Source organism: Epinephelus moara, chromosome 18, assembly GCF_006386435.1.
Source record: "Epinephelus moara isolate mb chromosome 18, YSFRI_EMoa_1.0, whole genome shotgun sequence".
Taxonomy (NCBI): Eukaryota; Metazoa; Chordata; class Actinopteri; order Perciformes; family Serranidae; genus Epinephelus; species Epinephelus moara.
In genome coordinates, this window is record NC_065523.1 from 17,370,736 (window position 1) to 17,395,928 (window position 25,193).

General features: G+C 41.9%; 1 protein-coding gene across 1 annotated transcript in view; it reads left to right on the plus strand.

The window, feature by feature from the left end:
• The first annotated feature begins 15,836 nt into the window (after positions 1-15,836).
• The window catches only part of plekhh3 (pleckstrin homology, MyTH4 and FERM domain containing H3), a 39,901-nt gene continuing 30,544 nt past the window's right edge, over positions 15,837-25,193 (plus strand). The window contains exons 1-2 of the mRNA XM_050068656.1: positions 15,837-16,470; positions 21,504-21,559. Coding sequence (XP_049924613.1) covers positions 16,336-16,470; positions 21,504-21,559 — 191 coding nt within the window. The 5' untranslated portion in view covers positions 15,837-16,335. The remainder of the gene's footprint in view (positions 16,471-21,503; positions 21,560-25,193) is intronic.

A 25,193-nucleotide genomic window follows, 5' to 3' on the forward strand; every position in this document is an offset into this window, starting at 1 on the left:
TTTATGGGACGGCAGTGTGTCAGTGATGATGTGAGATTGAATGCCTGGGCCAGCGTGGGATTTACTGTGTTTTCAATCAAATCAGATTGTCAGATTGTAAGCTCCCCGCCACGCCTGAGATACCATAAGAGTATAGAATTATGTCTGCAGAGAGAGGACAATGGCAAACAGAAGAGAATGGCATGGGAGAGGAAAGTAGGACATCAAATCAGCAGGGGAAACCGACTACAGATGTGGTCCACAGGTATTTAACTGAGACTGGTACAAAAATGATTTGGTATATTCCTCAAAAGGTTTTCTTATTGATAGTGTACTGTACTGTTGATAGTGTACTGTAATGCATATTATTTCACAGATGTACTAACTCAAACAAGGTGCAATGGTATTTTTAAGTGCATAGAGTTTGACAAACACTCATTTTAGCTATGATAAATGTAAAATAACAGACAAATAGCATTATTTTATTCTTCAGTGAACTGTATCTGTATCTGTATCACTGAAAGAGTTCAAAACTAAATGCTGTCCACTGATAACTACTCTTCTGTTGTCTTCTGATAACATGTGCAGTACATACAAACACATGTACACCCTCTGTGGAACACATCTGCACCTAGCTTATAATAGTGAGGGTCATGGTTAGGCTGGATCACCATCTGTTTCCTCATTGACCTTTTATATTTGACCTTATAGTAACCATAGAGACCGGTTCAGAGGAGACCTAATAAGGTCTGGTTGGGGTCAAACCACTCATCTGGGGAAAAAACAACAACACCAAGGCTCAAGTGATAAACTGATTAACAAGAGCAACCAGAGGCAGAATTTCCAGCAAATATTACACAGACTTTCCAACATTCAAGCTCACTTACAAAGTCATTTTGGCACCATTTTAAGTCAAAATATACCCAAATGATATTAAAATCAGTCCTGTAATCCTCTTATTTTCACATGTGAATAGTTCTGCCAATGGGGAGAAATAATTCCACCTACTCACAGTGAAGGCTGAAATGTTTGTTCTTCTAATTGTTTTTTTTTTTTAATTAACAAACACATACATACTCCTCAACATCAACAATAAGGAAAATATATATATAAATTTATATACACATAGCAGAAAAATCTCACCCCAAATTAGCAACAGATGCTGCAATATATGAGAATTAATTAGAAAAAAAGATATAAGTATGTCTACCTATGTGAGTTGCACATGAATATGATAGAAAATAAATAAAAAGATAGCATGGTACATGCAGATGAAACAATCAGCTATTGCCCTCTGAGGACAAACAGGTCAGAGTCCCTGTAGGAAGCAATTAAACGGTTTACAAAGTCCTTAAAATTTGTCAGATTTATGATTGAGATCATGAGTCTATTTCTCCAGAGGGAGAAGAGCTGATATGTGTGATATTAGGCCGAAATGTTTTTAAAACATCTTAAAATAAGGCAGAACACTAAATAAATTCACTTTACATCTAACTGTCACTTAAGGCAATATAAATGACTTATTACTGAATTTTTTATGTCACCTTACTGTTTCTAAGAGTGACATTTTACAAGTCAGTACAAGATGAAATAGCTGTCTTAGACCAATCAATTAGATTTTAATGGAAACAAATCGTGTAATGTGAATTTTAAATGTGACATTTATTTTTATTTTTTGAATAATATGACCTCTTTCTTTCATGTGCATTCGAACTACAGTTGTATTTTGCAGCAGCAGTTTCTGAGTCATACTGCAGATGACCACTAGATGTCAGCTAAAGCTCAGGCATGGATTTCTGTGTCTCACATATGATGTCAGCTTGCACCATTTGACTGAAAAACTGCTGTCCAACTCTCTCCCACAATCTATTCATCACTCAGCTTTGTTCTGCAGGTCTTAGATTATGTTTTATGCTGCCAAAATGCACTGAACCTACACATTAATTATAAAGGGGTTAATGAAATGAGTCTGACGGGACAGTATGCCAAAACATTTAAGAGCAAGTTACTGAGAGAAAGCTGGAAAATATGCACATGCACCAGGAGATATGATCATCTTTCACACTGTCTTTTTAAACCACTTCAAAAGAATCTCTTAAAAGGTCACGCCCTCTGCATTTTCCTCCAACTTCTGTTAAACACACACATGCACAAACAAACTCACAGGTGGAGACCCATGATGGCCTTTTTTCTCACAGGGATTTTTTTGGGATCAGATTGTCTGCCCTCATTAGCATTGTGTGTATTTTCCATAAGGGTACCACTGCACACGGCATAGGACATGTGCTGAGGGTACGAGCATGAAAACACACATGGACACGCAAACATTCTCACACATACACATAAACTGTCAAACCCACAACCACCAACACACTCGTCCTCACAAACAGGGGTCAAGTTGTGACTCACTCCCAGATGTTTCCAAGAGATAATGTTGCTGATCTCTTATAATGGATGAGTGCTACTTGTCATGAAGATGGATGAAGTTTTGTGTGTGCAGCACCAGCTTTATTTATGTGTATCTGATATGTCAAACACAAAACAGTAGTAAGGAATGTTGACGGAGGCTGGTTTGAAAATGTGTGTTAGAAACTGGGGGATTCAGCAATATTGCACTCTTGTTGGACTATAAGACAGGTGTTTATTTTGGCCACCACCAGTATGGGAACCTGATGTCCCTGCATACTGGCGGGAGAGCTGCTGTAAACGGGCTATAAAAGCAGCCTGCTCTCAGGTGTCCATACACCGGTATGACCTCCTGCTGGGGAGGGCCAATCTCAGCTGAAAATAAGCTCAGCTGGGTAAACCCAGACTGGGATTCCACCTCCAAAGATCTCCTCCAATGTTAGCTCAACTGGTGTGTCTGAGGCAGCTGCTACAACATGTTGGACCACTCACAATTACGAATGGAAACAACACCGACTCAGTTCAGGACGCACACCAGGGGTGATTGAAATATTTAAAAAAACAAGTGACAGTGGCTTCTGCTCTCCTCGAAAAGTTTGACATTCTTGGAAATAATTTGCTTTCTTTCGTAAAGATGGATGAGAAAATTGACACCATTCTCATATTGACATTTCATTTTTATCTTTGTTGTACCTTGTTATTGTTCTTTGATTTTTAGTGTTTATCATATTAATATTTTCCTATCTTGTTATCTTATTATTTTGCAATCAGAAGGGTGGACTCAAGTCAGACTCAAGTCACAAATTTGATGACTTTAGACTTGACTTCAAAAATCAAAAAAGACTTGTAACTGGACTTGGACTTGAACACCAGTGACCTGTTACTTCACTTGGACTTGAGCCTTTTGACTTGGCAATACTTGACACCTTCCCCCAAACTCAAAGTTTAAAATGTATGTTATTTAAAAAGAGCAACATAAATCAATTCATTTCCTGAATCAAATAACATTAATGCTACTCATTCCCAGCAAGTCAACACTTAATTCCCCAGATGATCTACTTTGTTTGGACCAGTCCAACAGCATCCTATCAAGTTGCAGGAGAGAACCATAAAGAAATAACTTACTACCTTACTGAGTGCTAGTTGGGGGGAAAAAATGATACTAAAGGTAATTTTGTATGTGTACAAAAATATGTGGTGGTCAACAAAAAACTATTTGCAGTGTTTTAACTAATAAATACAAATTTTAAAAAGCATTCATGGTTTTTAAAAATTGAATATAGCCTATTATCATTCTGTTGTTAAAATGGCATTACATTTGGTGAAGAGTACATTATGACTTGTTTTGGACTCAAAACTCAAAGTATAGGACTTGGAACTTCACTCGGGACTTGTGAGTCTTGACTTGAGAGTTGATTCAGGGCTTGTCAGCCTTGTTTTGGGATTTAATTTGGGACTTGAGTGCAAAGACTGAAGACCTGGGGCTCATTGATGCTCAGCATTAGGTATGCGTACAGACACAGATGAAGCCTTCTGTCCATACTCTGCATTCATTCCATCTGTATTTGTGCATGTTTTCTTAAAGTTTATGAATAAGTACGAAATGGAGCAGTACCACTGAAGATCATGGGAGCAGTGTAGTATAGGTCATGTGACAAAATGAAAAAGACATTTAAAGTAGCACAACAGAACAAATCAGTAATACAGTGAAAATAATTGTCTGTGTGTCTTATATGTTGCGTTGTATTAAATAGCCTCACAGACCACCGCCGTCTACAATGCTGCCTCTTTTAAAAGTTACATTATTACGACCTCCTCCACCGTCGCCTCAGTTGTGTGAAACCTTTGACTCTGCCCTCTAGTGACAAATTTATAGCTATATTATGCCAACATAAAGGACACATGAAAGTATGAGGGCAGTGTGTAGAGCTTTTAAAATGAATGTATCTATTTTCATACATAAAGGGAATATAAATTAGCCCTTGCTTGTGACTTGCAAAACAATGACATGGTTCAACTTCTGTTAGCAATATTGTCTCTCTCTGTTTGAGTCATTTGTTATGTTGTTGTTGTCTACTGTAAAGTCTTGTTAATGTTGAGAAAATATAAGAGATGTAGCTGTAAGAGATCTTTTGACAGGTTATCCTTTTGAGTCTGTCTGCTCAATACAACATAAGCAAACTGCTCTCATCAGACTCCACTTTACTCTGTTAAAACAACCAAGTGATGCCTGTGTGTGGAAGTACAAGTCATGACACCTACTATCGCTGTGACTGACCCATTTTTACACATATTCAGACTCATGTCTATGAAAACATGCTTACATAAATTTTTCAAAGTTGATTTATTCACAGAGGAGACATAGAAGCTATACGCACAACGACTGCTCCACAAAGTCAGCAGCGTTGACACCTGCATTAAGTTTAAATACCGAAAACAGCTGCAGCATAGTGGAGATGCATGGAGCTGAGACGCTTTTGTTTCTCATGTTTGCTGCCAGCACGAACAAACACACACACACACACACACACACACACACACACACACACAAAAGTTCACACATACACAAATGCAGAGCCACAGCCAGTGAGACACACACACACACCACTGGGTTGTGTTTCCCTCATTCAGCAGACAAGCCGCAGTTATTTAGTCTGCCTCCCAGTTTGTTTGCCCACTGTCTTCTCTCTTTTGTTGCTCTGCCTTGGGCTTTGTTTGATGTGAACTGCTGACTGTAGCAAACGACAGTTGCAGCTGGGAGGATGATGAGTGAGGATGAAAATGGTCACGCCAAGTGACAAAGTATGAAGGTGGCCAGGATGGTTACACAGCAATGTTTCTGTGTTCGTGTTCAGAAAGCGACAACTGAATGGTTCTTTTTTCATTCAGGTACAAGAGGACACTGGGAAGTTGTCCAAACTACAGTAACTTGGACAAGTTAAAGGGACAGTTCACCCCGAAATCCAAAATACATATTTTCCTCTTACCTGTAGTTCTATTTGTCAGTTTAGATCATTTTGGTGTGAGTTGCCGAGTGTTGGAGATATTGGCTGTAGAGATGTCTGCCTTCTTGCCAGTATTAAGGAAGTAGATGAGACTTGGCTTGTGGTGCTCAAAGTGCCAAAAAAAGAGAGAGAAAAAAAACACTCAACAGCAATGATTCTCTCCAGAAATCATGACTCAGTTACTCAAGATAATCCACAGACCCCATTATGTATCCTGTAGGAACTATTTTCTTTCTACTGAAGTACACCTGCCGACCATATCACCACACAGAATGAAGTATACATCCACTGCTGGGTCACCCTACCACCACTGAGCTAGCTAACATTACAACTCAGCTGACGAGAAAGCTGTGTACATTTACATCTCACACAAGTTAGCCTCTTGTCCATGAGTAGATGCATGCTTCCTTCTGCATGGCAATAAGCCAAGTGCCACCTAGTTCCATTATATTGAACAGAAAAGAGAAGACAGATATTTCTACAAGCGATATCTCCAACACTTGGCAACTCACACCAAAACAATCTAGACTGATAAAAAGCACAACAGGTAAGAGGAAAAGTATGTGGTTTTGATTTTGAGCTACTGTGCCTTTAAGGTCAGCAATTTCTTCGAAGTTCAGCTGGCCCATTTCTACAATGTACAGTCTTATGCACACAGACACACTGAGATATCTGGCCAGACATGCAAACTGTGTCCTTCCCCTCCCAAACTCAGTTCCTTGGACTTGAGCTCCAGTAAAGTACCTTTGGCAGCAAGGCAACAGAACGGCTTGTCCTCTTCATGCTGGGCCCCACTCCACTCACAGCCTGCAGGTGGGGTGGGGGTTGGGGCATCTGGAGGGCAGCGAGTGGTGCAGCTAATGCAATGGAGGTTTATTTCTTGTAACATTTCAAGTGTAGGAAGTGTTTAAGACCAGTTTGCAATGATGTCATACTAAAACCTTTATTCATGGGTGAAAAAGACTGAAATATCCTGCCTCGTAAAATCATAAACTCCTCTGCTTCGTCTGGTCAAAAAGAGAAAGAGAGCTCACTAGTTGTGGTGGGAGTGGATATTGTGCCTGATGATGAACCACTGGTGAACAAGCCTAGCCATAGGCCAAAGCCCATGGGGAGCTTATGGTATATAGTGTGTGAGTGAGGATGTGAGTTTGGGGTAGGGGGAGGGTGCAGAAATAAAATACAGCCCTACTTCTTGCAGTGCTCACCCACTGCATCCACGCATGTTGCTCTTGGAGGTCACGGCACCTAGCAACAGCCTGGATCAAGTCCTAAAGGAAACATGAGACAACACACAGGCAGACACGCACATACACAGTTTATATAGTAGCATACATTTTCCCAAACACACCCAGATTAAACTAACTTTGTTTGCAATGCTTTTTCTTGTGACATTACGTTGACTTGGAGTGCAGAGTAGTGTCAAAAAAAAGTTTCACTTGTTACCGTGCATGTGTCTGCATGACTGACGTGATTATCTGAGATCAAATCGCTGTTTTATCTAAAAGGCGGAACACAATTTCTTTTTTTTGTCTGTCCTCTCAACCTCCTGGATAGATTTTAAAATCAGTCTAAAATCTTTGTTGCATGTTACCCTGCTCTTTCCTTGTCTATGCTCTCTCTGCTTTGAACTTTGAACTATAAAGAAAAATGCCTCCAAGACTCCATCTCTTTTATAGTCTCTCAAGCCAGCATATTAACTATGAATAGCATACTTCCATTGTGTGCAGTGTCACATTATGCTTGATGATTTCCTGCCAATATAAATGCCGGATCCTTTTTGAACTTTTGAACCAAACTAATTGAAGCATAAAAAATTCAAACAAGATAAGTAATTATCCAGAAGATTGGCTTCCCACTCATTGTCACCAGTGCCTTGGTTTTCTTGATTCTTGTTTAGGGAGTTCCTGTAAACAAAAACTTTTTAAGTGTGGAAGATCACAGGAGTGAGCACTTATGTTTTAGGGTGGGTTTCCCTGTAAAGACACCCAGATACATTCTCGCAAATTGGACCAAAGGAATAGAAGTTTACTCAGTTGCTCTGTAAAAGGCTGCTGCCCAGACTGAGGTAAAGCAGTGGGCACTTTTTCCATATTCAGTAATTATACTGCTTGTACTGCTAAGAGCCACTCTCAAGGCTGATATCTAAACACAGGAAACAAGAGCGAGACCGAGCACAGACACACAGGGCTAGACTCCTTCAAATAGCAGACCATTTCCAGTGATTCTACGAAGCCTTTTGACATGTCCATCTTTCAGTAGTTCTCCATGGTGACCACCAGTTCACAAGCTCTGCCCCTAGTTTGCACACAAAGACACGCACACACTCAGTTCTGCATTTTTGACTGCATATGCATGTGCTTTTGTGCAAAAGAGCACTTATGGACATGTTTAAATGCAAGTGCACACAGACACCACTAATCCGGCACAGGTTCAGATTTTGGCAGTGTGTCATCAATTTTGCATTCAGCGTACTTTCACACAGTCAGCATCCTAAAAATAGCTGAAGGACTTTGGCTCTCTGCCCAGCCTCCCTAACTGTCAATAAGTGATCCTCTCCCTCGCACTTACACTCAACTTAAAAACCTACAGTACCACAACCATTAACCATCCCAAACACCACAAGTTAATAGTAAATTATTCTTAGTTTGACTACCTCAAACATGTGGTGATACACCAAGTTTCAGTAAAATCAAGGAAATTGATTAACTCGGCCCAGTCGCCAGACAAAAATGTTGGCATTGTACGTTTCTGCAAACCACAAATACGTTACATTTGTACCTTCCATACATATTATATCAATGTTTCTAAAGTGAGGTAGTATGTAAGCTTCCTTTGTCCCTGTGAGGTGCAGGGGATGATGGATGGCATGTCACCTAGGTGAGACGCCTGCCAAGCTGCAGACCACTGTTCGAGACAAACGACAAAACCGGTTGTGTTTTAGCAACCTGTTGCTGTTTTTCCAGCAGCTTTTTAGGCCCCCACGCATGAGTGTTTTGTAGCGTCTTGTTGCTGTTTTTCCACCAGGGATAGTGCAACAAAAAGCAGGGTTTTTGCCAAGATAGTGCCAGGAAAAATGATCTTTTTTACTGAGGCATCACTGCTTTTCCTCCCCTGATTGTGTCCCTAAAACTGTCTTCATTTTAAACCATAGCATGATCTCTGTCTAACCTATAACCAAGTGGGTTTGTGCCTAAACCAAACCACATCTTAACCACAATATTGTTGAAATTTAAATGTAATGTATCCGTGGTTTGCAGAAACGTGCAATGCCAACATTCATCCTGCCGAATGGGGTGGTTAACTACCTTTTATAAATCCCTGATTAGAAATAAGAGGATGTATCTGTTTTTTATTTCCTTTTTGATGTGCAAATACCAGACAACAAATGAGCATATCTGTCATTTCTTGTGTCTCCTGTGAAAGTTTTAGTCTCAGCTCTTCTGGCTTTTTATCTTCTCTGGTTGACTGTCCAATGATATCAAATGCCCCATCTTCTCTCCTCTGTGATTCCAGACCATTCCTCCTGACTTGCTTTTGATGACAGTTACAGATAACAAGCCTTCTTGTATTGTGACTCTTCTTATTTTGATTTTTTCCACCACACTGAGGAATGTTTGCCTTTCAAGTTCCAGTATTAGGTCAACTGTGGTGCGAAGCTATGAAAAGCTGAATTATGTAACTTAGGGAGACCATATTTTGATTTCCAAAAAGAGGACACTCGGCCGGCCACGACATAGCCTACTTAAATGATACTTGCAGTTTACTCAAAGATGCCTTATAATTTTAATATATTTAAAATTTATATGTATGGATAGAAAATTCAGTTATATTACAAAATAATATCTCTCAAAGACAGAAATTCAGATAGGCCCCAATAGGGGACACATATACACTCTCCTGGCATATCTTACTGCTCACAGAATAAAGCTTTTAAAAGAGTAATGATATGATATGGTTGTTTGACCGTTAAAGTTGCTGCCTACATACACACTAGAACTGCCAAATTTACCTGCTATTAGAATGCATTTATTTTTCGGGTACACGAAAATGACTGCATTCTCTATAGGATTAAATTTTACCCACTGGTGCTTATAGGTATAAATGGCCATTTTTTACATTCTGGCTTTTTTAACCATTTTTAACAATAGGGGTGCCTCATAGCACACTTTTAGGAAAAGTCACAGACTGACGAACTTAAATATCATATTGAAACAAAGTTACATACAATTAAAAGCCAGCCACGTTTTTTGTCTGGTTTTCTTGAAAAATCACTTGCGATGCCGTGTCACTCCTTGTGTTTGGGCCCCACTGCAGTAGAAAACTAGCTAGGTGCTGCAGTCAATAATGGATCCATAGTCTAATGGTGCCCAAGACAGATGCCTTGGGTATAGAATATCACTCACTCTCTTAAAACCTGAGAAGCTTCCTTGCAACACAATTATTCATCCATTGCACAAGTTCTGCCAGCAGTTTATGTGTTGACAGGCTGAGCCAGTGCACAAGAGTCTGGAGCATTTAAGGGTTACTGGAATGAAGCTAGGCAAGGAAGGGAAGGGGGAAAGCGAGGGGTTAACTGGGGCAAAAGGGTCAGAAGTTGAAGCTGGGGAATGTTTTCTCCAGCCTGGCCTTTCCTTGACACAAGCCTATGTGCCACACTGTCCCCGTGCAGGAACAGATATACCCACAGCCAGGGTTGGAAATACCTCCCTGTGGTGTCCCTGATATTGGTAAACAGTGTTGCTGAAGCATGGTAGAACAGGAAGACTGAAAGTACTGGACATGGTATCGATGAGAGCTCAGCTGCATGTCTGAGAATCCCACTATCCCTCTTTCTATTAAACATGTAACAAGAATCAGACTCGGCGACAGGATGTGTGTGCAGTTGAAGGCAGATCTTTCTAATTTCTTTATCATTCACTTAATTAAATGAATCTTCCGTCATCATTTCATCCCATTTTCCACATATAAAGCCTGTCTGTTACAAACGATCTGCATGCACAGCTGGATATTTCACAGTGGGAACTTCAGGTCAAGTGCTGCAGTAGTTAAAGGGCTCCACAGCAGTCCTATCCCATTACATGGGCCAACAGCCGTCAAACAGCAGTCCTCTGTTCACTAACCCATAGCCTAAATCTCTGCTGGACCCAAACACACTGGGCTGGTGGTAGAGGGGGTGGTGGCACGGCAGGGTGAGGGTTAAGTTCAATGCTGGACACAGTGGGGAGGAAATGCTGTCTGAGTCCTGGGTGAAGGGTCACTGGGGGTTAGCTCCTATCCTAAATCCTTAGTTTTGGGTTGTCAGATAAACTCTAACCTTGGAACAGTCCTCTGAAGAGAAACTCACCAAGGACAAAGCGGCTGTCTTAAACAGACACAGAGCTTCTCATGCAAACCACATTTGGAAGCTCAGTTTCAAATAGAACCTCAAAAGTAGAAATCCCACAATACTCCGCAAACATATCAAAAGATCTGATCAATCATCGCCCAGAGAACACGTGAAAGAAAAGCATAACATACAGCCACCCAAATGTGAACCATACAGGGAGTCTAGATTTCACATCCCTTTCTATTGACAATCAGTCTGGTTCACCAACATGAGAGTGTGGCTGCGATGCGGGCTGCAGTGAAACAAGATCCTGCAGGACAAAACTCAAAGGGGAAAGAGTGAGAGACACAGAGAGAGGCACAGAGGGAGAGAGAAGACAGAAAGAGAGAGAGCGGAGGGAACAGTGCACTGCTCGGCTCTGTCTCCCATCAACTTGACATGTGCGACTCGTGTCTTTTGGAAACCCCACACGCCAATCTCAACAAGCGGTGTTGTGAAGAGTGGCAGGCAGGAAGTAGGTGGAACCAGCCAGAAGTAAAAGAAAAAAAAACAGAGGATAAAGGACAAATTTTATTAACACCACAGTAAAGATGCAAAAAACAATGATGTCAACTTATTTGATTAGTAAGATATAAAACCTTGTTCCATCTGTTGTGCTGTCACACAAAATCACATTTTTCAAGTTGACGGTATCTGAGCAAATTTCTAAAGCTCCACTACATCCAGCATCAACACCCCATCATATCATAAGCCTTCAGTAACTTCTATTTTACTCCAGATTCACACTTCCCTCTCCTCTGGCTTGAGGCTAGCCAGCTTGGCTTGTGATCACACTGGGAGCCCAACCAAATCATTTGCCCTTCTCCTGATCTGGTGCCTCAACCTGACACACTCCTATCAGGTTATCTTGCGTGTATCCAAGTGTGTGTGTGTGTGTGTGTGCGTGTGTGTGTGTGTGTGTGTGTGCCTGTGTGTTAATGGAGAATCGTGTGTCATCTCCTGGAAGGAGGGGAAGAGAAGGACAGAGGTGGGGGTAGAGGAAGACAGTGAAAGAGGCTAAAAGACTAGAGGAGAGTTTATGAGAGATATTATCATTGTAGTTCTTCTAGCTGTTTCGCACTAAATAATAAAAAGGTAATGGCAGACAAAATTGGGGTAATGGCTTCTACTGCTTTTGGGGGATGTACTTGTGCTTTTTGTACTGGCTTCAGCTTTTTCAGAAACCATATATGGAGGGAGGGCTTTTCTCTTTTTTCACTTCACTAGCGTGGGCTGAGGGAGTTAGCTCTAAAAATAAAACATATGTTCCTTCAGGTCTGTGGGAGCAGGGGCCCCCAGTGTATTGTTTTGGGATATGGGGGAGGACAGGGAGGATCTGGCCTAGAGAAAGAGATACTGCAGAGTGGATACAGACAGAGGGGGCAGGGCTGCTGTACAGTACTTTCGAGAAAAGAGTTGAGAAAATATTTTCTCTTGCGTACAAATATGTGCAAGCTCTTTTGTAATGTATAGCTACATGTCAAAAGGAAAGGATAATGAAATAAAGTCAATTCTACTTAGTTGCGCAAATAACCTTCTTTTCTTTCCTGTAACCACTGGAGGCTGAAATGTGGGGCAATATGTTTGTATGTGTTACTTGAAAGTGTCTAAGAGTGTCTCAGATGGGGTGAGGGGTGGTCAGGATTACTTTCCATAGTACTGAGTATGCCCCAGCTGAAAAGGTGCATACATGAGCCTTTTTTATTGATTTACTAAGCCCTCGGGGGACCAGCAGGCATAAGGGTTAAAAGTATCTGAAGGGGAAGTATGCTCATGCATGCACACTGGAAAATAGTAAGTGTGTGTGTCTTGTGGGGATAACTGAATCAAAGGAGCGTATCCATCATGCTAACGCAGGAAGACCAGCAGCTAAGCGCTCTCCTTGGTGAGGAATGAGTTAAAGCCAGCTGACTGAGATGTGTAGGGGGAGTTTGTACAGAACAGAGAAGGGGAAATGAAGGGATATTAAGGGAGAAATAAGCATGAGTGTGCTGAGGGGGCTGGATATATCACGTGTCTAGATTTAGCACCAGTCCTCCTACCTCCTACTGCTATATCTTTGTAGACTGTTCAGCAAAGTGGAAGAGGAAAGAGTGGGGGAGGAATGTGTGTGTATGTATAAGTGTGTGTGTGTGTGTGTGTGTGTGTGTGTGCGAGGAAAGCAAGAAAAAGAGAGTAAAGTACAAAAAAAGAATAATATATGCAGAGAGAAAGCATAAATGAGCTATAACCAAATACTGGGGGTAATTAGTGATATTGTGACACTATCAAATCTGATCTCCCATTCAAATAAAGTTTGAAGGATGAAGATACACATTTTCCCTCTTGTCCGTAGTGCTATTTATTGATCTAGATTGTTTTGGTGTGAGCTGCTGAGTGATGGAGATATTGACTGTAGAGATGTTTGCCTTCGCTTAAAATAATGGAACTAGATGGCACTCGGCTTGTGCTGTTCAAAGAGCCAAAAAACAAACAAACTCAACAGCAATGTCTCTTTCCAGAAATCATGACCCAGTTACTCAAGATAATCCACAGACCTTGTTGTGAGCAGTTTCATCTAGGAAGTATTTTCTTCCTACCAAACTACACCCGCCAACTGAATCGCCACGCAGAAGGCTGCATGCATCTACTCATGAACACCAAGCTCATGCTTGTGACAGTGCAAGATGTAAACATCCTCTGCTGCTGAGCTAGCTTAGTGGTACTAGGTGAGCTAGCAGTAGATGCACGCTTCCTTTTGCATGGTGATATGGTCTAGAAATTACATACAACAAACTGCTCACAATGATGTTTGTGGATTATCTTGAGTACCTGGGTCAGGATAGCTGAAAAGAGACATTGCTGTTGAGATTTTCAGATGTATTTTTTGGCGTTTTAAGCACCACAAGCTAAGTGACATACAGTTCCATCACCCGCCACTTTATTAGATACACCTGTTCAGCTGCTCAGTAATGCAAATAGTTAATCAGCCAGTCATGTGGCAGCAAGTCAATGCATTCAGGCATGAGGACATGGTCAAGACGACCTGCTGAAATTCAACCCGAGCATCAGGATGTGTAAGAAAGGTGATTTCAGTGACTTTGAATGTGGCATGTTTGTTGGTGCCAGACAGGCTGGTCTGAGTATTTCAGAAACTGCTGATCTACTGGGATTTTCACGAACAACCATCTCTAGAGTTTACAGAGGATGGTAGGAAAAAGAGAAAACATCCAGTGAGCGGCAGTTTTCTGGGTGAAAATGCCTTGTTGGTGCCAGAGGTCAGAGGAGAATGGCCAGACTAGTTCAAGATGATAGAAAGGCAACAGTAACTCAAGTAACCACTTGTTACAACCAAGGTATGCAGAAAACCATCTCTGAACCAACAACACATCAACCCTTGAAGCAGATGGGCTACAGCAGCAGAAGACCACACCAGGTGCCACTCTTGTCAGCTAAGAACAGGAAACTGAGGCTACAATTTGCACGGGCAAGGACATTTTCTTGGCACACTTTGGGCTCCTTAGCACCAACTGAGCATTGTTTAAACACCACAGCCTACCTGAGTATTGTTGCTGACCGTCCCCATCCCTTTGTGACTATAGTGTACCCATCTTCTGATGGCTACTTCCAGCAGGATAATGCGCTGTCACAAAGCTCAAATCATCTCAAACTGGTTTCTTGGACATGACAATGAGTTCACTGTATTCCAATGGCCTCCACAGTAACCAGATCTCAATCCAATAGAGCACCTTTGGGATGTAGTGGAACGGGAGATTTGCATCGTGGATGTGAAGCCAACAAATCCGCAGCAACCTCGTGATGCTGTCATGTAAGGCAAAGGGGGACCAACCCGGTACTTGCAAGGTGTACCTATTAAAGTGACCAGTGAGTGTATTGGCAAGAAGGCCTATTGCTAATATAACACTCTGCAACTCACATCAAAAAATCTAGACTGATAAATAGCATTACAGGAAAGACAAAAAGAATGTATTTTTTATTTGGGGGTTAATGGTCCCTTTAAACAACCCACATGTAAAGTCACCAGCTACAGCATTATTGTACTGCTTAATGGTTAATGCATCAATAATAATAATGATCCAATAATATAATAATAAAAATAAAACTGATGGGGGACATTCTGTACAATGAGAAACTTTGACCTTTAACACTCCTTAATATTTCATACTAATGATCTGTATTTTACCTGAAATATAATTTGAATTCAGGATTTTTACTTGTAATGAGGTGTTGTATTGCCACTTTTACTTAAATAAAAGATCTGAATACTTCCTCCACCATAAAGTGCAGTAAAGGAACTACAGACTGATTTCTATATTAAAGGTCTAGCGTTTAGGGTTAAGTGGCATTTGATAGTGAGGTTGCAAATTGCAGACAACCTAAACTTCTCCTGTGTGCCAAGCATGTAGGAGAACTACAGTGACTGACACAAAAACGTGAATAGCCCTATCTAGAGCCAGTGTTTGATTTGTCTATTCTTGGCTACTGTAGAAACAACATGGCTGACTCCGTGGAAGAGAACCTGTCCTCTATGTAGATATACACAGCTCAGTCTAATTTGACAAAAACAATTTTAGGTGACTATGCACTAGTTATGAACACTACATTCCATTTCTGCTATTATATCCCCCTAAATCCTACACACTCTACCTTTAATTACACATAAAGGCTATTTAGATGTGTGATTTTCTTATCTGTACCTGTACTGTACTAGTATTATAGCATAAGACTCAGAGGACAAGGCAGGAAATGCAAAAGACCAAGCATAATTTGAGTGTATTTACAGTCACTGTTGAGTATAATTCCCTTTGTGAATACTACAGCTGTGATTTAAAATATCTTCACTAATGAGCACTACAGGCAGCTGGTAAATGAGTGTTGCTGGGACATCATGGTGTTTTGATTACTATCATCTACCATCAAAGTTCGTGTGACACTTTGTCAGTGTGGAGGGGCGTGTCATGGGCGTGCCATTTCGGGGAGTGTCTGTGGTCAGCCAATCACGGGTCAGACGCGAGGTCGGTGGGCGAGATCGCCCCTCCCACACTATCCTGTCCCAGCTGCAGCACGCTTTTGTTCAAGCTCACAAGTCAGACAGTCGGTGCTTTACAGAGGTGCACTTTTACCTTACTCACCAAATGTGTTTATAAAACGCTGACAGCAGCAGTGTCGCTCTTGTCAAGCCCATTCAACTCGGTGTGTTTTTAACCTTCAGTGCCAGCTTTGGAAACTAAATGTGTTTTTGTTTTACTTCGGTCGCGTAAAGTTGTTAAAACAGGGACAGCAAGGTGTCCCGAGCGCAGGAGTCCTGGAAGAGAGGAAAATTTTCTTTGAACCGGTCCTCTGTTGTTGGTTTTGCTGGAGTATGACTGCTGTCATGGCCAATTTCTAGACATTTTCTCTGACAGAAAGGAGAGAGTAAGCTTATGCTACCCTTCATCCTCCTCGCTGGATATCTATGGAGACGGTGTCCTGTATGCTCTCACGCAGCTCTTGGAGTTACTTGCGGCCGAGACAGCACCGTGAATGTTGAATTCACCGACCTGGATAGCAGAAGACGACACACTTAACCTCATTTGAATGCCTTTGCAAGGAGTTTGCTGGTTTCTGTGCTGCAGGCAGGGCTTCAGTTTGCTCGGACGGGACTATGGGGAGAAAGAGGAGGAAGAGTCTTTTGAATTGCGCAACAAGGAGGACTTGACTCCCAATGGACGGGTAAAAACTCTCCACCTGCACTTGACTTCAACTCCTGTGCATGAATACTTTGCATACACAGTTCACAGCATAATTTTACACATTTTAAATGTCAAGTAGAGACTGTAGACACGCACATTATACTTTGAACATTTCATAAAACAGGCTCAACTTCAGGAGCATAATTTCAGTTTTTCACAGATATAGTTACAGTTCTTGATATGATTACCTTTAAAAAGTAAATATGGACTGGAACTTCAAGGTGTGATAAGCAATGCAACCTGTGTACACAAGCTTGCCCTTATTTTAAGGTTGCACGCTACAGTATTCATATGTTAGCTGTTAACTTTGTTGTCTGTGGCAATTAAAATGTTCAATGCAAGCCTCTTATCACTGATGCAGGATAGAGAATCTACTGCTGGCTGCTGCTGTCCCATTTGACGTTTAGGTTTGCATGGTCTTGGAAGCTTGGGGAACATTGAGCAATCTTACACACACACTTAACACACACACGCACACACTTAACACACACATACACTCTCTGATGCAAGCTGCAAAACCCAGTGTGTTGAAGTGATCCTGTGTGTTTGGCCTCCGTCCGCTCAATTGCAAATAAGACTGCGGCCTTGTCTTCTCTGTAATGTTAGTCATCTGATCAGGCACAGAGAGTTCAGCATTGTCCACCCACTTGTGAGGGGGCATTGTTGCCTCGAATTGAGGTAGGCTCTATCTGTATGACCCAATGTACAGCTCTTTATGTGCAGTCTCTTAGAAAAAAAATCACCATTCAATATCTATTGGAACTGTGGGCTTTTCCTCACATCAAATTCACTAATTTTAAGGTTCTTAGAAATCCTTTGCCTTTGACTCAAGCTTAATTTGCATCAAGTGTTATTCTACATCATAGATCTGAGTATTCAGTGTTGTTGAGACATGACCTACAATAATGCCATGGCCTTGTAGATGAAAGGTGTACCACCTGGAGCCACTACTTGCTTATCTACTTACTGGGCTTTTTGTCTGCTTGCAGCCAACCAGTGCAACACCTCCGCAATTTGCATGAAAACGTTGGGAACAGATAAGTTTTACACAGTTATTGCCTCAACAAAAGTCTACCAGCAACTGCCAGATAAGAGCAACATCTGTTGCTCAGGGGGATCCAGAGAGGTGTTGGTGTGTAGCACTCTTCTTCTTGGCAAACATCCCTGTCTTGGTCATAATGTACCATCTGCCCGGCCATCGGCGGTCAAAGTAACACAACTGTGCTCCATATTCACAATCAATACAAGATCATAGTAACACGTCCCACAGGAGACGCCTGATGGCCTTTTAAAGTGAGACGCAGAGATCTCCTTTTCCTGTAACTTTTCCGGGTCCCTCATTAAAAAGTAACCTGTGCTCCATCTGCAGAATTGTGTTCCTCTGGGTGGCTTGGGTTTGACGTTGGTTTATTGGTTTGTTGATGTGTTGTTTGGAGAAGAACATGGCTTCGTGAGACGGTGACTTTGATTGCGTTCTGGCCTATCTTTAGTCTCTCTAGAAGATAGGTTGCATAGGACACTGCTGCATTTTAACTGTGTATGGCAGTGCAAAACAGACACATTTTAAAATCATAATACTTCTCTGTCATTATCAGCTCTGTTCCCCACAGTGGAGTTACATCACTATTTAGAGTCTTGTTTCTACTGATTTATTGGTCGTAAATATGCATACATATGAATTGACTTAAAAAGCCATAAGATAATAGTCTGCCTGTATTAATCTGAGTGCTGCATTTCCCTTTGACGAACATTCTGTCCTAATCTATCATGTGGTTAGGCCTGTTCAGTTTATCAGATTACCTCTTAATGGGAGGGATCTCTTTATTGGCTGATGTAATTGACAGTGTTTTACCGAATAACCATAGTAAACTGCTCTTTTGGACTAAACAAAACTTTTTTGTTTTTAGTCCACCCAGGTGTTGTGAAGGTATTGATTCCCTGACACTTGCAGGTAATTAGCCCACTTCCCCAAATCATGTTTCCTCTTGATCTGTGTCACTGGTTTATGCTGGGTATTGTAACTCTGTGTCAGTAGTTCACACTGAACCCATAATTAAACCCACAGTTGAACCACTCTAAGCCAATATCATCAGCTGACCCCCCTCTTAAACAACGCTATTCGTTATGCACCCCACAGCCCCTCCCCTCAGAATATACAGATCTAACTGATACTGTTTGGGTTTCCGTGGTGTTAACGGGTGGAGGGTTGAAGATGGCCCACAATGAATCCCAGGGAAAGCCCCTCAGGGCAGCGTTCCATCGTTTACCCAGAGAGTTCCATTTGGTCCAGAGCTTGACAAGCCACATTTTCAGTGAGCAGGTCAGACCTCCCTGGGTGTATGTGTGTCTCTTTTGGGCTTCATAACACTGAAATACCCCATTTAGTAGGCCTCTATCCAGCTCCTGCCAGGGATGACCACAGTAACCCACAGTTCTGGTGGAGTCTCCCTCGCTGAAGACATCCAAAACCTTCACCACGGTCTCCAGCTTTGTTTTCCAACATGCTGCCAGAGGATGCCACGATGTGTAGCATCCGCAGCACCAAAACCATAGGCGACACACTATTCTTTGCCAGGACTCTTTCTCACTGAGGTTGGAATCATGAGTCAGTGCTGACGTTTGTGTAGGCTTGGCCCTTAAGAGCACAGGGCCATGTCAGAGCCCTTTCCCTGCATATTTACAGTCCTCATTCAAAAGAAACTGCTCTCCAACAGCTGCCCAAACAGTCACACTGAGCTGAATGCCTCCAGTGTTGGGACAGCAAGGCACTAATTTTAGGACAGGACATCCGTCATTCTCTCTTCTTTCCATGTTTCCACTCAGATTTTATTCAGTTATAATGCAACGTCAAGTTACGTTTACCAATAAACTAGCACCGCAGAGCGTTTAGGCCGGCACAGTTGTAAGTGTGGGCTGGAGCACCGCAGCACATCCTGTTACTTGGAACAAATGGGCCTTGCTGAGAGCAGGTCCCATTAACCGTCACTGCTGCCCTCTGTCTTCAGAGGTGTCACGGTACGCTGGTTTATATTTGGTTTCCGTTGCGTCTCTGCCTCACCACCTCCAGGCCACACATCTGGTCTTCAGGCCGACACTGGCGGAGCCCAAGCATTTCCTCCTGGTTACTCAGCCTCCCAGGAGAGCTGAAGGGAGAGAGAGAAAGAGAGAGAGAGGGGTAGGGGGGGGCAAGAGCGGAAGTCAGCCACGGAACGAACACATCACGGCATCTTTCCCTCTTTCCCTCCATGCTCTGCTCTAGTCTGGAGTGATTCATCCCCTGCCCGTCCAAAGGGAGAGCTTTTGCCAGGGCTCTGCATCGCACGCTATCCTTGTTCCTCATCCCACAGCCCATTAACTCTATTGGAAACCTATTTTTCTGTAAATTGTCATGTTTTGTGGAGAATTACTCAAAATATTTCTAACTTGATCTACCTGACCCATTAGTTTATTGATCCTCTGATTAGTTTTTATCATGGAATTACAGCTTTGCAGTTATTGATGTGATTAGTATTGATTTGGTTGTTTTAAGTCGTGGCTGTCTGTCTGAATTTTCTACTCCGGGTCTGTTGGCTTGGTTAAATCATTTATGGTGAACTGACAGGGAAAGGGAATTACCGTACACACTCTCTTCCATACACAGTTTGCTTTCTGACACTGTTCAGTTATTCTTGCCTGTCTGGTTTGACATTTACAGTACCTCACCCTGAGTTAAACATTAATCAAATCTCATTAGCCAAACCCTCATCTTTCCCCTCATTTGCCAGAGTCCATCTGTCTTATAAATATAACAAAAAATTCCATACTAGCCTATAAATTTGCAGTTCATGTTTTCTTTGTTATTTCTGAGCAGTCCAAAAAGAAGCAGTAGACTCTTTTTTGCAGGGTAAGGGCTATACTTAGGCTGGTTAGACCAGTAGTAAAGTGTGGTGTGTGAACTGTGAGGGGCCCAGAGCTGACCTGGATAGAGTTTCAGGTAGGCCAACACCCCCGAGCTGGGCTGGGGCAGCCACAAGAGCTGGCTCAAGGCTGTGGCTCACAGAGACAACAAGTCAGGCCACGGGGACACACAGTATTGCCCTGCACACCAGGGAATCAGTCCAAATTGCACACAGGCAAGCTCTGATGTCTGATGGGGTTTTCCAAGGTCACACTGGGAATCCAGGGGCCTGAGTGGTGTGAAATGAAGCATCCTTTCCCATCTTCTGCTTACGAGGGGAGTCCTGGAATGAAAAGTCCATTGTTCCACCCATGAAATTTGATTTTACGTGTCTGCCAGTGGCTGCCCCATTTGTAGTCAGCAGAAGCACTAACTCCAGTTTCCACACAAAACTGATTTCCAAGAAAGAGGGATTTGATATGTGTAGCTGGCTTACAGTAGAAATACCTTCTCTAACATTTAGGTACTGATATGTGTAAAATTTGTAGTTGTGGTAATCAAATGATCAACATTAGTACACCACAATTTTAGTATACAAAGTGCTATTTTTATACAGTCCACCTCCAGAGCTTTCTTTGTCTTTCCCACTTGTTTTCATCAAGCTAACAGCCTTTTCCCACCAACTTATGACACTATAAACATGTGGATAGAAAAGATGAAGGCAACAGTTTCTGTTATGAGTGCAAACTCAAAGCATAGGGTTCTTTTTAGGTTAACAACCTTTCCCAGAGAAATCACTGATTTGAATAAAATCATTTTGGGGTTTGCTGGTTGGGGGTGCACGCAGCTATTACACAAATGATCCCTCTGTTCCCCACTCCTATATTAAATGAGCCTGGTTTGCAGGCCGTATTTCTCCCCACCAGCTCACCCCTTGCAAGTGAAAGCCAAGCATTACAGGAACAGAGCAGCTATGTGCTGAGACTGCCAAGAGCGGCTGCATGCTCTACTGTAACATGGCCACTGAAGGCAAACTATTGAGGGATCACTCCAACCTGTTGACTAGTTCTAGGGACAGACTACTGTTTGTGTTGCATTATCATCTATTTACCCTATTCTCTCTCTTCTGTTGACAGAGTCCAGCTGAAGTGACTGTTTCTCAACCAACTCGCACAGCCAATGGAACAAATGGGTAAGGACAGACATAAACAGATTTTTTTTTACCTGAATTTTAGGAAGTAATAGTTCCTTATTATACTTCCTCTGAGTGTTGGGGAGTTCTGTGTAAGGCACATGGGTAAGCACAGGCCAATCACTTGATTTTCACTTCATCTAAAAGCGTGTGTTTTCTCATGGGGCTCTCCTCATGTGCCTCGTCATGACACGTGCCTAACCTCAAATCCACACACATGCTCACATGTGTACACGAACAAGCGGCACAGACTTGTGTATTGACAATTTCAAGCTGCAGGGGTTTGCTTGTGGATCATGCTACTGTCAGCTTTCACTCATCAACCCCTTGACTGTTTGAGTTTTGCCATTCAAAGACTGTTTGGGGCCACATTGGCCAATAATACCTCAATTCTCAACCTAGATGATTATGTCTAATCACAGGTTAACTCTATCCAGCTTCCAGATTGACAAATACAATCACTTTGCTAGTTTTACACTCAAACCTCCAGTCACAAGGAACCACTATGCGTCTCACGAATAATGAAATTCAAACGGTCATGTGGTTGACAAGTGAATGCTAATGCCAGTGAAAAGGAGTGATTCATGGAGGGTTGGATCCAGACTATTAGTGCAGGGCTGTGATCTCAGACAGTGATGTAGCCAGGCTCTGCTCCACTGTGTCTCTGGCATCGTGCCCTTATCAGCACCCCCACCCCCACCCCCTTCATCCACAATCTCTACTGTACATCTGCCGACTCACAGGCAATGAGTCACAGAGCTCGGCTTGTAGGACTATCATACACCACAAATGGATAGACGAGGGTCTGCAACAATTCTCAACAAGGCAAGAGCTACATCAGGAAATAGGTAGAGGAGCTGAAGTTGTGACATTTTGTTGCAGTCATACAGGATGTGCTGTTTCTTAAGGCTTAAGGGAAAGAAGGAAGGGAAGAAGTTAGGAGAGAGGCAGGCTAACTGGACTAAGTGACTCAGACCTACCTCAGCAGCACTCCCAGAAAAGGTGTGGCTCGGATGTGTGTGTGCTTGCGTGTGTGTGACACTTCTACATTATAGTGGAGGTGGCCCCAGGCCACATGGCATAATTAACTACTGGTTTTGAAGGGAGTGTGTTAAAAGCCTGGCTGTAATCATCACACTGAGTGCAGAGATTAGAGAGTGTAGTGCTTGGTCATTACCTGGCCAGTGAATGGACACGCCCAAAAGTTCAGCTGTATGGAGGAAAAGCCAAGCCAGGCTCTGATAAGTCTGGGCATTGTGATGTAGCAAATGGTGCCATATCCTTTTATCTTCAGTTTCATGTAACAGGCAGGGCAGTGCTGGTTTTCTTTGTACTTTTATCGAGCTATTGAATTGAGCCTTCCAGAAGGAGACATTACTCTCAACTATTAGTTTGAATAACAGCCCCAGATGTGATGGTGATGAATTGGAGAGATTTATGTTTGTCCTACTAGACTGAGGTTAATATGGTAATGCTCAGTTAATTCGTCATGCTGCTGGCCTGATGTGGTTAGGGAGGGAAATAGACTGGCCTCTGTTAAAAACACATCTGAGTGGGGGCCAAATCAGGGGTCTGGTTATAATGTTTGGTTATAATTAAGTACTAACAATATACAGTATGCTAACATCATATGTGAGTATACACTCATAGTCACGCGCAATTTTAAAAATACCATAACTTGTGTGTTATGTGTTTTGAGCCTTCCAAGAGGATTTATATAACACAAACACAGCTGCAGGGCACATGCACAATCAGCTCTATTCATTATCAATATTTTTTCTCATATAAAAGAACAACACATATAGACACAGTGTGATCAAAACATCATTTAAAAGAATTTAATTTGAAACAAAACAAGCTAGTGTACATTTTCAGTAACACAGTGAAAAATTTTGGATTATTTTGTACATATAATTTTTTAAAATGTGTGCATGTGGTTTTTTTTTTTTTTTTTACAAGACTTATAAATGTGATATCTAACATTGGTCTGCACTGGTTTAACTGGACATTACTTTGATAAGTAAGACTTATATCAAACATACCACAATACAGTGGATTATTATGTTTTAACCCCCATGATGAGTGAAATACGTGAGTGCAGTTTTTCACAGCTCTCTATTCATATGTGGAATATCCAAGGTAATACAGTCTTGAGAACAAGTATGGTATCCCATATTTGTAGCTCTTAAAAGTGATGATGAATGAAATGGTTGCTTATTAAGGATAGCTTTGTGACACAGTATTTCCCTTTGAGTGATGGCCACTCTACCCTCTCATAGAGGATACAATGATGATTTCTAAAATTGTCGCCTGTAATAAATCTAAAAAACCTGTGATAGACAGAATCGAGAGCTTTGAGTGTATGAGCACCGACATGCATGTGATGCTGCACTCATGTGTCCCTGGGATGGTCCCATACTTTGAGTTGGGAAGACGTTCTTTTGACTGGTGTGTTCATGAGCTTTAAGACATAATGTGGAAACAACATTGATGCTATAAAGAAAGTGTGTGTGTTTTATTGCTCAGAGCACTTAAATGAGACGTGTTGCTGCACCAGTATGTCCCTTAAAAATGCTTTGCCTGAACAACTTTTACTACTTTACTACTACAACTTTTACTTTTACTACTACTACTACAACTTTTTACTTACTAATCTAGGTCACTCTTCATTGACAGCAATTAACGGTTACAACCTAATACCATATTTCAGATTACACGAGCAAAAAATGTATAAGCAATTATAAGAACTTAATTACCATAAACCAAACATGAATTTCCATATGACATGTTTCTGCATATTTGACATCAGCTTGACAACTCATGTACCAAAAGTTTTTAGACTTTCTGAGTTGATTTGAGGGGGCGTTCATGTTAAGTTTCCCAGTTTTTAATTCATTTTTTAGATTATTCCGACACCATATGAATGTTAATTACATCTGCACATTAAAGCACTGATAAATTGACTGATGTGTAGCTGCAGAGACTGATCTGGAAAGGCTGGGAACACATTTTTCAAATAATAATATTAGTTTGGCCTACTTCAGGAGTCCTGTAATAGACTTGTGTGTTTGCACTGACCTCTCACAAGTGCAGGCAGCTTACTGAGGGTGTGGGTGATGGACATATCTCTGCAGGCAGACAGCACGGGGTCTCCCTGTCGGTCTCTCAGTCAGCACAATGTGCCAAGCAGCTTGCCCCCTCCTGGTGTGCTCACACTCAAATCTGTCTTACATCATCACTTTTTTTTATCCCCACTTTCCTGACTCTTAAATTGCTTCTCATAGCCAGGACAGAGCAGAGTACAAACTGTACCAGAAGCAAAGTGGACTCTCGAGGACTTCTCCATCTCCCTTTCTCACCATTTGTTTCATCTGCTTTCTCATTAGCACACCTTATGCTTTGACAGTCATTTTTTCAGTGGGGCAATGGCGGAAGGAGCCCGAAGTTTCAGATTGTATTTCATGTGTGTCAATTTATGTGTGTGTCAGACAGAGTGTGTGTTTGTGTGCATGAAACATGTGGGTGTTTGCGAAAAAGTTGAGAAGTGGGCCCCCTGGTAATTGCCTGTCTGAGTGTCTGTCGGCCTGTCTTCAACCATCCAACCATCACACACTGGCTCCGTTTAATTTATGTT